At 39.7% G+C, this 14,481-nt stretch overlaps 1 protein-coding gene across 4 annotated transcripts in view; it reads right to left on the reverse strand.

Annotated features, from left to right (window-relative positions):
* The window catches only part of rerea (arginine-glutamic acid dipeptide (RE) repeats a), a 190,101-nt gene that overhangs the window by 45,437 nt on the left and 130,183 nt on the right, over positions 1 to 14,481 (reverse strand). For all 4 annotated transcript variants that reach the window (XM_067446263.1, XM_067446262.1, XM_067446259.1 and 1 more), the window contains 2 exons: positions 7,941 to 8,046; positions 7,001 to 7,097 (listed from right to left, as the gene is read on the reverse strand). In XM_067446263.1, coding sequence (XP_067302364.1) covers positions 7,001 to 7,097; positions 7,941 to 8,046 — 203 coding nt within the window. The remainder of the gene's footprint in view (positions 1 to 7,000; positions 7,098 to 7,940; positions 8,047 to 14,481) is intronic.

The raw sequence follows: 14,481 nt of genomic DNA on the forward strand, positions 1-14,481 counted from the left end.
AAAGACAGACTGAAAAGGTCTGGTTTCTTGACAATAAGCATGCCTGTACTCTTTTTCCTGAGCCTCATTGCAAAAAAAAAAAAAAAACGTAATTGCTTTCAGTAATGCTTTGCATGCAGAATCGCTGTGAAATGGTTGTCTGTAGAGACGGCCACTCCTGTAGTGAACAGAGGATCAAAATGTCTGCTTGCAGCTCTTAAATACTCCAGTTTTACATTCCAGAGCATCTGTACCTGACAGAGGTTTCTTTAATGACCATAAATCATGTTTATGATAGTGTTAGAATTAGTGTTGGTTTTCAAATTCAATATTCACAATGTATGTGTGTAATCATTAGACTAGTTTAGAAGTGTACGAGTATGAATGCCAGTATAAATCATGTTTAATAAAACAAATTAAAGTATGCATTTTTTTAAAGTTACTTGTTACAGCTACTTATTTGAACCATTCAAAAAGGCTCTATGCAGGATGTTTCCCATTTTAAAAATGTAAATATAATGATAATAATAATACTTATAAATATTACTATAATTCAAAAGGGCCTGTGAAGGATTTTAGCGCATACATACACACACGAGGAGCTCTTTTCCGAAACGCTAAAAATCCATTTGAATTGTTTATCAAAATTTTTTTTTTTTTTACCTACACCCATACATTTAGTTAATATTCGATTTATCCTGTGAAAATGGTCTATTGGCTCAGTCTGAACATGTTAAACAATGATTGTTAAATGATACAACAATATTATTGATTATTAGGGATGGGCATTTTTGTCAATTTTTCATTTCGTTCATCGATAGGTCTCAAAAACGAGTAATCGATTAACTAGGGGCGGGGCTTGTGCATCGGGGCGGGTATGAAACTATTTTAAGACTGTTACGAAAATTTGTGCTGACAAAACCATGAGATGTCTATGCAAATATGAACATATGACTATAAAAAATAGTAACTGCTAGATTATGATGCATAAATGTCTTTGAAAACCCCCCGAAATAACCGTCTCAAATAACTTGCTAGAGAATTAATAAACTCAATCAAATGCATCCTATGAGATTAATCAGATATATGCCTATCCCAATATGATCATTCACAGCAGGGCTCAACATTAACGCTTGTCCGGGACAAGTGGATTTTTTGAAGGGGCAAGTGAAAAAGAATTTTACTTGCCCGACGGACAACAGCCTGATTAAAACAAAAAATAACTAGCGAATCACCAAAATGCAAGAATGATTGTGCATTAATTTAGTGTAAGTGGCGATCGATAGTGGTGGATAATAATATACGATGAACTGACGATAAGGTCGCGCTGTTGACAGTCGTGCAGCCTCTCGAGGAGAAATTACAACACTAGAGCGTTTAAGCTGTTTCCTGAATACCATCACGACTGAAAATGACACTGCTTTCATATGACAGTTTCATAAACAATTAATTAACATTCACTTACATTTACATTCTCTTAAAGTCACTTACATTTTAGATGCAATATTGAGTACTTTTGTTCTATTTCAGCAGCGAAAATCGTTCACACACAGCAGAACCGTAACGCGTCTCACAGCAAGAAGTGTGTTACTGAACGAGTCAGTGTTCGAATGAATCGTTTCAATGAACAGCTCAATGGCTGACTCATTAAGACGGCCACCTGCTGCCACCTACTGGAGGTTTAGTTTCATGTTTAAACATACTTTCCAAAATTTCTTTTTTGTCAATTCAGAACTACAAATCTCCAAACATTATTTAATGCAGTTGTAATTTTTCAGTGTAAATTATTTAATTGTATTGTTAACAGCCCTTATAGTGTCTTAATTTAATTTAATGTATTGATCAAATTTAACAATAAAAAATTTAACCTGACGCATAGCCTATTTTGATAAGATTAAGGGGGAAATACCCTTTATAAAAGGTAAAAATATCACCAATTTGAATTGATTCAATAAAAAAATAAATTCACAAATATGCAGATTTAAATATGTCAAAGCTGATTGAACACTGGTGTGCATATTGCTTCAGAATAAATTATAGTTACAACACACACAATATTTAAAAAATATCGCACTTTTCCGGACAAGCACATTTTTTACTCTGACAAGTGAATGAACGATTTACTTGTCCGAAGGACAAGCACATGAACATGCTTAATGTCAAGCCCTGCACAGTGCTTCCAGGCATCACTGTGCGCTTCAGTTTCCCTTTATTTCACAGTCTGGAAGGCGTGCTGTCTAATGCTAACCAATCAGACCTCAGTTACCGCCCAAAATGCTGCAATAACCAATCCGAGATCTATACAAAAATATTTTTTAAAGTCAGGGCGATCATTGTTTTCATGATCGATCGTCGCTGACCACTGTTGCCCATCCCTATTGATTATAAATTCAAAGTAATTTTTTTTGTTTGTTTCAAAACGCTACAAATCCATCCTTTTTTATACGTAGTTGGTTTATGTCTTTAAAAAACAAAAACAACAAGCAACACGTCACATGCAGCACATTACATCAGGGGTCAAGAAGTTTGCCGATTAGAATCGTGTTCCGGGGTGAAGGGGTGGGGTGTCGTAGATTGCCGGTAAGAATCGCGTCCCGGTGGGGGGTGTCGTAGATTGCCGGTAAGAATCGCGTCCCAGTGGGGGGCGTCCCGGAAGGAGGAGGCGGAAAATGGGGGGGGAAATGTTCGCCGGTTCCCGCCTCCTTCTTCCCCCCTCGAACATATTGTAGGCTATTACAATTTCTATGTCCAAATTACCATTACACACACACGCAACAACGATATGCCATTTGACCCATCACGTCACCACCACTGCGACATTTAAACTTTTGTTGATGCCTCTCGTAACCCAGAAGGAGCGAGCGTTGCAGGAGTAGCAATAGATGAAGTAAAAGTAAAGTTGGTGAGTGGAGTAGCTATATGAAATTGTTGACAACGAGTCTTTAAAGGCACTTTTGCCTGTTTCATTAGCCCATTCATGATGCTGTTGTGATGTTGAGAGAGGTGCAGGATAAAAAATAAGGCATTTTAATTTCAATGATTTTAGCGTGTGTGATTTATCACGGATATGGGTCGGGTAACGTGCCAAATATTAACGGGTCTGGGCGGGTGCGGATATAATTTTGATATTTTCACGGGTCACGGGTCGGATTTGGTGCTAAACCTTGCGGGTACGGGCGGGTCTCCAAAAATGGACCCGTGCAGGACTCTGATGTACAGTGTAAAAACGCACTTTTCTTTTGACCTGGAGTCTAATAAAAGTTAAGCAGAAAATATGGTCGCTTATGTAGGCTATAACTGCACTTGTTTCAGAACAGTAATGTTAACCCTTTTCTTTCCCTATTAATGTTTGCTGCTGCAGCCTTTACGTCTATGGCTGATCTCGATTTATCCAAATACGGGCTAGGCCACGGATCAAACCGAAAATGCGTTGTGCGTTAATAAAATTAGTGCCATTAAAAGGAATTTGTGGTTACGCGTTAATTTTGACAGCCCTATCTATATCTATATATCAGGACTGTCAATAGATTATTTTATTTTTTATCGTGATTAATTGCACCTTTGTTGTGCGATTGATCGCATGCTTATTATGAAATTAAGCAGTCACCATTTATCTTATTAAACACATTAATTTTGTCATAATTTGCTATAACCAAAAAAACAGTACACAAAACTGTATTTTCTGCAAGCTTCAAGGATCATTTGAGACTCCAAAAGGAAACCAAATATAAGGAGTCCAAATAATTCTATTATATAATACATTTGTACCCACCTAAGGAAAAAAAAAACATTAAGAACCTTTACAGAATTAATCAGTGTATAGTATGTGTAGAGAGCAAAAACAACGAGATTGTTTTCATTTCAAACATGTTATGTAAAAAGGACATTTAAATGTAGACCTCTCAAGCTGCGATACCGATCAGAACCACACTGATACGCCAAAAAATTCATAAATCAACCGCTTTGACTGCAAAAAACTACTATTACTAAACATAACGTTGCTCCCTCCGCTGCACGCATGCTCAGTATATATCTCTATGCTCATTATTATCATCAGTTCTCTCTTAACAGTAGGTTAATCAGTGTCCTGTTAACTGAATAACTTCGGATGTTGGTTTATTTTGAGTTAGAGATAGAGAGTCAGACACGTCAAAAAGTGAATAACTTTCGAAATGTGTGGATTAGTGCTTACTAGAGACGCAAACTGTTTGGAACTGTTCAGTCCAATTTGGTGAACCGGTTCAAACGAAAGATTCTTTTGCGAACCGGTCATCACTAATGTTCACATGACAAATCAAACATTATCCTTCCTGAGTGTGTGTGGAAACAACGCGAATGAACTGAAATGTACATGAATGCTGCGTGAGATCAGTGATCGAAAGTGCACGTACACGTTCTCTGCATCAATATAACAGACTCACGTGCTTACTGTTTGACACCAAACTGCGCTCTTCAGAAACAAATCGCAGAATACGACAGACCTCCTGTTTTAAAGCAAAGCACACAATGAAATTCACTAAAACCGTCTCTATACTCTCTGATGTAGCCTAATCAGCCTGGCCTTCTTTATTGGCACGGTTTTGGACTGTTTGAATGAATTAGATTACTGGATCACTGAACACTTTCCCAGAGTTTAATGGCTTAAACTCAAACAGAGAATCACAGTTGTGATTGTAAAATCAAAAACGCAGAATCGGGTTAAATAGTTAGAATGGAAATGTCCTCTTACCAGGGTTACAGGTGCAGATGCTCAGTGCGATTGTGAAGAACTGATCGACTGCGTGATGCAAATTACGTTAATGTCGCAGCTTCACGTACTTCTGTAATTTATCTGCGTTAACGCATCGATTGAACGTTGATTATAGATAGATAGATAGATAGATAGATAGATAGATAGATAGATAGATAGATAGATAGATAGATAGATAGAGCAGTTATAGCCTACATAAGCTACCATATTTTCTGCTTAACTTTTATAAGACTTCAGGTCGAAAGAAAAGCGCGTTTTTTCACCGAGCACATTCTCTGCAGTCCGACCATGGCTCATGTCTGAGGTAAATCATTAACACCATCACCACTTACAGTACACGTGTTTTATTGAACTAAATACATTACAGTCGGCTAAAACGAATGCGCAGGTTACTTTTCTGAACACGGGCGCTCCTGCATAAATCGCGGCACTGTTCGGCACACACACACACACACACAATACCGGCTGTTCAATAGGGAACGCGCATCTCTTAAAATGCTGTTGCGCTCCCAGAACCACATGACAGCTTTCACATTTTCAATTTTTCATATGAACTGTGCCTGGTTCTGAATAAAACTGCCAGTGTAAAAACTCCCTTTATTTATATTCTTAAAATGAGAGAAATCACTGCTTATGCTGAATTTTTAAGCTTAGGCTTAAGAGACATGAACTAGTTCTTTGATAAACATCTATGATCTTTGGATACATGTCTAGTCTTCATGCTCGGAGTATGGTTTCACTAATAATAAACGTACGATTGCATAAAGCAGGCATATTTGTCCATACCCATGTTGATTAGAGTATTAAAAACAAACATAATTTAAGGTACATTTAGAACTGATAAAAATGTGCCCTTAAATTGTGATTAATCTAGGGCTGTCCTCGACTAAGAATTTAGACATTCGAATCAGAATTGTCGAATCTCTCTATGGTCGACCGATAGTCGAATCATCTGTGTGTGTGTGAATGGGTTGGGAGGGGCACGACACTTGTCAGCAGAAGGGTAAAAATATTTTTATTTTCCTTTACATACTGCACACAGCAACAACTTTTAATAAAGCGACCAAAACTGCCTGTCAACTGAAAGACGAACTGACAATGGCTTTCTTATTTAGGTTTAAATAGCCTATAAGGTAATGTGGTGGGTAAAAATTCATACACCGTTTTCTCATAACATGTTAATGCCGAGATCGAAATACAGAACATCACACAAATATATAAAAGAACATTTTGATAAATAAACCTAAAAAAAAAACCTGCCTAGAGAGGAAAATAACACTTTGAGTGCGTTTACATGCACACGTTCTTAAGCCGATAGTGCCGAAAGGGGGTGAAGGAAGCGAAGCTCAGCCCCGCGCCTCAGGATCTCACACTGCCACCTGACGCGCACATTATATACACGCAAGCTCAATTTTGAATTGACTGACAGAAGAGCTGCACGATGAGTGTATCTTGTAGCACAGGGTTAAATCAGTATGTACACTGACAATTTGAGGGAACTATAATATAAATTTAATATAAAACCTTGAAAAAGCGTTCTGTGGTGCGGCAGGATTTTAAACAACTTCCTGAGTGGCCGTGGACAGGCGCTGAATGCTGCCGCCGGTTTGTGTACACTCATTGAAGGTTTTCGAATTTTAAAGGGGCGGTGCAAAGCTCAGCGCCCTTAAAGGGGTCGCACACCGGATGCTCAGCGCCGCGACACGTCTTTGAAATATTGAGCACCCCCATATTGCCAAAATGGTATGATCCTCGTTTCATAACACCCGCGAAGATTCGACCGTGAGATCGGTGGTCGAATCAGGCTCCGCATATCGATGCATCGAATCTTCGACTATTCGGGGTCCCCCCTAGATTAATCGTGAGTTAACTCCAGCGATTAATAATTTTAATCGATTGACAGTATGCATGTATGTATGTATGTATGTATGTATGTATGTGTATATATATATATATATATATATATATATATATATATATATATATATATATATATATATATATATATATATATATATATATATATATATATATATATATACACACATACATACATACATACACACACACACACATATATATAAAAATACATAGACAATATAAAAAGAATCATTCTTTGTTGTCTTCGTTTAGTGAATAAGACTTTGCCTTGCAGTAAACATTTTGAATCTAATTGACTACAATTGACTACATAAACAAATATTGACATAATTGAACTGTGTGTGTGTGTGTGTGTGTGTGTGTGTGTGTGTGTGTGTGTGTGTGTGTTACCTGAGGGCAGCAGCATGATAAGTGTCCACATAGTCTGAGATGAAAAGCTCTCTGCTCTTAACCACGGGATCAGTAATAACCAGCTCACGACCAGAGTCTGGAGAAAGAGACAGAAAGCAGACACGAAGCATGAGAGGCATCCAGACCGTCGCTAATAAAAACGTGCACACATAATAAACACAGGCGAGACAAAAGAAACCAGACAGCTGCGCAGACACTCGCGCAGCTATGAAATATGACAGTTATAGACTTATAGACAATGACAGCATTAGTACAGCAGCTTTTGGAAATAAACAATAAACCTGAATAGAATTAAGCAATGGTTTTAAATTCCTCAACAACAGAAAAGGAAATGGAAAAGCAGCATTAGATGCTAAACTGTATATGAATGGCTTTTCAGGCAAATATTTCCAATGACAAATGTCACAAGGATCCATACAGACAGTTTTGGATGAACACATTTGTCTTCAGATTCCATTAGCACAAATAAAAATGGCCGCCATGTCAGACTAGTTAGTAGTGCAGCAGGTGGCGGCGGCTGCTCTCCAGCAGGCTGGCAGAAATGCAGGCCTTCTTAATGCTTTATTAGAGTGTGGTGTGAATCAAAGTGCCAAAGCCCTAGCCCAGCAGACCCCCTCAGCCTGTTATTACTGCCTGATGTGTGTATCAAGCTCAGATTTGCTGCTGATAGTCAGGAGAATGAGAGCTCCGAGGGCACATTAGACTGAAAGTTATTTGCACTTCATGGCACCACTGTCGCTCTTGAGGGAGCGTTACCAGGGAAACAAGGACAGGAGGGTGGTATTTTTTCTGAATCCTCATTTATTGGAGATGCCGTTCTCTATGAAACTTCACAAACCAATAAGCAGGGGTGGTTACATAAATGAGAATGACTCTTCAAACAAAGTTCTTTATGTTTTTTCTGGTCATCATTACGTACCGTTTTCATTGTTGCGGTCCTGCACCAGGTGCTGGTAGACGGAGTCGGGTACCTCAGACTGGCGGTAATACCATTTCACATTCATTAACAGATGGTCCCGTTTACTCTGAAAGAGAAAAATAAACATTCAGTAAAATAAACAGATATTGTTGGTTTGTTGACAGCATCACAAATTTGGCTCTTGGCAAACGTGAGTCTGTGCCACCACTGGGTTTACAGTTCTAGTCATTCCGTGCCAAAAGCCCTGGGTGGAACAAAGTCAATTAAAAAGAGATTGAAGGGATTTAATTCTTTAATAAAGTAAATGGCTCCATGACCATGTGTGGGAGGGAGGTGAAGAAACATGGATGGTGCATATTTAGGCAACTAAAAAAATGTGAACAAAAAGCAAAGCAAGCTTTGTCTAGCCAAAAACATCAGCTGCCGCTCCCCTCTTTTCCACAGCTGCACTTTGAACTCTGCCACCCGCTGTCTATCCAGGGGACTGCACACAATGCCCACTTGCTTCAGTACCGCATAATGACCAGCAAGTGGCAGCACTGAGTCATGTCCAGACCTCCCAGAGGCACTTCCAAGAGGGGCCAGAGAGAGGGAAGAAAAGGGCAAAGCGCTGTTTTTATTCCCTGACATGAAATATTTATTATCCTCTCACACGAAGCCAACTGACCATTCAAATGGTTTAAAAGGACATTAAAGAAACCACAGCTCAGCAGACGCTGGCGACAAGACCCCCGGAGCAGCGGCCAGAAATCACAGTCATCTTTAACATGACTACAGATTACCACATTCCCCACAAAAGGCTGAGTGTGTGCCACCGCGCCAGCCTAGTGGAAAAAAAAAAACATCCAGGGTGGATCAGAGAGCCAAGGGTCTTTTTTTATTGAAAGCCTGATTCACTTCATGCAGCTCTGGCTTCCTGGGGGGTGGGTAGATGGGGGCTGAGCTCATTGTTGAGATATTTCAAGACTCCTACCTTTACTGAGGTCACTGGAAAATAGAGAGCACAAATGAAGTAAAATATCTGCTAAAGAACTGCAAAAAGACCTAAATGTTCAAAGAGAATGCCATCTTTTCAAATTGCCCACTAAGCAAGGTCAAAGTGAAAGAATCCTTGGCGTTAAAGACCATGAGTAAGAGTAATCTAGGCAAAATAAAAACGCATGCAGCTGTGGTATTGTTGATATGGTTAACCCAATTTAAATGAGATTAAAGGCGCTCTTTGTAACTGGGCCACTTGCATGTGTCATCAGAGGTGTTGTCAGTGCTTATTACACCGCAGATGGGGAGACAACCTGTGCTCCTCCAGGGTATTTCAGAGCTTTCAGTGCCTTGGTTCAGCTAAGGATGGAAAATGATGAGGTTTTTTTGTTACAGCATTAACATTAACCCCATAAGACACTGAGTTTATACATGAATAAACACCCTGAGGCCTCGAGAACAAACGCATACTGTTTGATAAGACATTCGTGCTGTCCAAACAGATCCATGTGGCCAAATTGTGCAACCTTTCCTATCGCTCTAGAGATGGAAATGACTGTTTCATTATCAGACCCTAATTATGTTTGCATGTTACACTGAACAGATCACTGTGCAGAATCAAATTATCAAGATAAGCACTCTGAGGCGGAGAGAGCCAGCCGAACTGAGGCAGTGGCGAGGAGCCCATTACAATTACAATGCTGAATTGATTAGTGACATTCCACATAGCCTTCCCTCCCTTCTCCGAGTCACTCCTCATCCGGCTGATCCCAGCACAGCTTAAAGCCACCTCTCCAAACACATGACTGAATTAAGGTTGCTCGAGGGGCCTGCCAGCTCACTTATAAACTGGGTCTCAGTCAGTGATGGAGACACTAAAGGGAGAGATTTCCCCTCTGTCAGAGCAAGGCATACAACAGGAGAACGGAAGGAGTAGTGGTGGTCTGGCCGCTCTCTCATTCACTCTATAATGGCAGTGCTTCTTTTTCTTTGTCTGATCGTTTAGCTCCAAACCTGGGAGTCACAAGATAATCCAAACAGAAATGACCTCTCCACCCAACCTAAATCAGTCACATTCATTCCAAAGGGCTGTTCGCAAATTACATTACATATAACTATCTTCATGTAAATGGAGAAAAAAAAGCAGAACGGGCACAAACTTAGATGCAATCCATGTGGCTGCATGCCTATTGTAACGCCCGACATTACATTCATGATATAAGCACGACCTAAAGAGGGCAGAAGAGAGAAGTGAGAAATGTTAGAAGCATGGGGGAGGTAGGGCGAGACGAACAGCGCGGGCAGCACTAATTACAGCACAGCCAGTGTAAGAGTCCAGTGAGAGTGCTATAAGAGGCTGAAGCTGGACTTTATGAGGTCTGGCCAGAGGGGGAACAGAGCAGGGTGGAGTCTACCAGGGGTGTTAAGCAGACTCCACCGGCACGCCAACAGCTGGGCTTTCCACAGGGAGCTACTGGGCTAATAATAACCTGATGTGTGGCACACATCACAGAGAAAAGATGTGTGAGGACTATTCATTAGTGATGTGAGAATTAAAGAGCTGCACACAGGAGCGGGCTCTTGAGCCATGCTTGGACGGAGAACCAAGGTGGTAATGAGAGGAAAATTACACGAAGCGAATGCTTGTGCACACGCTGTTTGAATTAGTCACGGTTTATTACATGCTATTGCTGAAGGTACCAACATGGATACAACCGCCATGGCATTACCTCCCACCCATGTGACCTGACGCTGCGTGTTGGCGGCTGACATTTTGTCTGTTTAGCGTAATCATTAAACATGGCGGCATCTGCAACAGCAATGGCAGGTCTTATCTGTTAACATAGGCAGCTTGAAGCAGTCACGTGGCTCCCACATTAAGAGGAGATGGTAAAACAACCACAGCCCAGGCCTTCGCAATCTCTTCTCACATAACCAACCCGCAGCTAAGGAAAGCCAAACCCTGAAGCTCTCCACCTAGAGCATATTAACAGGAAATGTGTGTTTATTTTCAATGTTGTGCTTTTCAGTTATCCCGCACCAGGACTCTTTCTTAACCAGACCAGGCTTAGACTGCAGAGGAACCGAAAAAAAGCAGGTTTTTTTCACACTGGAGAACGTGGTGTTGGAAAATGGTTTCTTGAAGGTATGCAAAGAATCCAAATGGCTTGAGCGCAGACATTCAGGCTTTTTCCGTCCAGTATGCGTACAAGTTGGTGGCATCGAGAGGGACAGATCTATGATCTACAAAATGTAATATGATTAGTGAGGAGCAGGCAGACAGGAAGGGCTCACTCTCTCGCGCATGATGGATGTGCACACAGAGACAGTTTCCGCCCATAAGCTCACTCTCTCTTTAACTGCCTCTCAGACATGGACCAGACGCAGCTCTCTTCATATACACACACAAGCACTTCCATCTGGACCTCAGCACACAGCTGTATGTGCCTGAGTGACAAAGAGAGGAAAAACACATCGTTGTAGGCCTGTGAACAAAAACGTCCCATGTGAATAAAGACATGTAGCATGCTCTTCCCTTTACAATAAATAAAGAAAAAGTAGTCTCTCTCACGTATACTACTTTCTGCTTGAGCTGTTGAAGGAGAGCAATTGGGCTGCCCTGCCACCGTCAGACTGAAACTAATAATGGTAAACAAGTGCTGATGACATGTTTCTCCCCTGCAAAAGCCTGTGTACAGATTACTCCTCCGCCTGTCTACAAGCACAAACGGAGGGAGGGAGAGAGTCACAGCTGTGATGCCGGCACAGTCAGGACCTTTATGCTGCTAAACACTGGGCCCCTCTCTCTCTCCCTCTGCTGTTTAGATATTAAATCTCCACTCGCTTTGAACAAAGTCTGCCCATCTGTCAGCCACTCTCTATATTGGATTTGATGAGCATTAAGCAGTTCAAAGGGGGAAATTTTTAGTGTAACAAAACTAGGATAAAACTGTACCCCCCAACCTTGTGACACAAATCCACTCATGTGAGCTCTGCTCCAAAACCTAGTGAAGCTGCCTAGGTAACAATGTAAGGCATGTTACAAACACAAAGGCAGACAGCACCATTATGAAACTTTACTTGGATGTAATTTTAGCCAAATTATAAAAGTCTGTCCCAGAACCTAGTGAGCTGCCTCACTGTCTACCGCCTACATGAGAGCTTCCTGACTGAAATGGAACATCAAGTCACTGTTTTGGAACAATCTACATTGGTAGCTTGTCATAGAAATATCACTGCTCAAACAAAGAGCACAAAAATAAAAGGATACATGTGACTGGCATTACATTATACTTGAATATAAACTACTGTTGGGCCTATTATTAAAAAAAATAAAAAAAATAAATAATAATAATAATTATATATATATATATATATATATATATATATATATATATATATATATATATATATATATATATATATATATATAATGCTGCATTTATTTAAAAATACAATAAAAGTATTCTGAAACAAAATTTAAAAAGAACCCTTTTCTCTTTTCATATTTTTGGCAAAGCTGAATTTTCAGCATCATTACTCCAGTGACTCATGACCCTTCAGAAATTATTCTAATATGCTGATTTGGTGCTCAAGACATTTCTTATAATCAATGCTGAAAACAGTTGTGCTGCTTAATATTTTTGTGAAAACATGGTACAGTTTTTCCAGGATTCTTTGAAAAGAAAGTTTGAAAACAGAAATGATTTGAAATAGAATGCTGCCTACTGAGGCTGCTCACTCATTTGGCGGAGACTAGAGTCGTGCTGAGTGTACAAATAACGCTAATTAAGATCTCCCTGCGACTGCTGCATCCATTACACCAGTCTCAAAAACACAGCAACACTTAAAACACTCAACTCTCTCCACTTCACATAATCTCCCTCTCTCCATTTCCTCGCCCTGATTCTTGATCTCAAAGGCTATTTCCTGTAGCTGGCCGTTGGGCGATATCACGTCAGGTGTGTTTGATATGAAGAGGCAGTGGCTGTGATGTGTATCACAGCATGTGTTGGGTTGCTACACACAGCAGGTGTGACTGGCTCATGTCCCTTCCCCCCTTTCCTCTTTCAAAACAGTTTTTTCCCCTCACTCAACCCCCCACCTGGTACTCAAACACTTCAGTTACTGACTGAATGCTGGGGGCTGGACTTAAAAGGATGGGGTGTTTCCTGAGACATGATTGACAGCAGTCTCCAGGCAAACAATGGGTGGAAAGACAACGTTAATATTTAAAAGGTTGTTATTGTATTGCAATGAGCACTTTTTCCTTCACAAGACGACAATGATGGTACAGCTCTATTGTTCTCATAATGTTTTGCTGTGGGAGACATTAAAAGGTGCAAATCAAACCAGAGGCATTTTTCCAATACTCTTAAAACAATGTACCTTAAAAAAATGAATGCTTTTATCTATAAGAAACAATCTGTAAAACATGTGAGCAGACTGATAAGATACCAGCATAGTTTCTAAAATAGCTAAATAGAGACTACTCTTTCTTTTCCTTCAGTCATGGTTGTTTTTGAGTGATCCAGACAATAGAAGGAAATGAAGAGCTCTGAATGCAGCTATCGATAACAGGCCAAATCAGAAAGCTTTGCGCGCACACGCACACACACACTTTGAATGCCACTGCTCAATCGGCAGCACCCAGACAAAATGAATCATTCCACACAATGTGCATTTGCAGCCTGAACTAAAATTTATTATATTATTTTGTGGTATCCAGTCACATCAAACACAATAAAAATTAGGGGTGTAACTACAAATCTACGAACCGAACCGTTTCGGTTTCGGGGCACGTGTGTACAGAACGGTTCCAAATATAATCTTTAACATTTGGCTTGATTTAAGAGCGGAAAACAATTACATCCAAGTTCCCACACAAACACATTAAGTATTCAGTCCATTTTATCAAGAAATTAAAACGTTGTTTTGCCGCTCTTTAATGTGAAGCGCATCAGTTCAACTGCCGGTTCAGTGCGTGAGTGAACGTGATCATCTCTTCCCAAAGAATAAATATGAATTAATATCTTAAGGTATGTTGAGGATACATTACAACTTAATGCAGCGTATGTCATGTAATCGCTCAATCTGTGTTTCAACCGCGGAAAGACAATAAAACAGCTTGTAAACAATGTCACCTAGCATCACATACCTCAGGCAGTCATTGAGTGTTCACAGCTGTTAGTTCACAAGAGAAATGAACCCTTTCACTAAATATATACACTATATTAGCCTATATATATATAATCCATCATGAAAATAACAGACTGCGTATAAATTATATTTAAAGATGAAGAAAATTGTAATATGTAATAAAAAGTATAATTAGACTTAAAGTTAATGTAAAAACTTCCTTATGTAAAGTTTTGATAATTATATCTAAAAATAAATTTAGGTATTTAGGTAATTAATAGTTTGGACACTGTTGTTAACCTTTAATATTATAGTAATGTGCAAGTAAGGGCTATTCTTTAAGAAACTTAGTTATAATTGAATTCATTTAAGGAGAGAATTTTTTCAGTAAATCACTGTTGAATAAAAATAAATAAAAAACTAT

This window comes from Pseudorasbora parva, chromosome 6 (genome assembly GCF_024679245.1).
Source record: "Pseudorasbora parva isolate DD20220531a chromosome 6, ASM2467924v1, whole genome shotgun sequence".
Taxonomy (NCBI): Eukaryota; Metazoa; Chordata; class Actinopteri; order Cypriniformes; family Gobionidae; genus Pseudorasbora; species Pseudorasbora parva.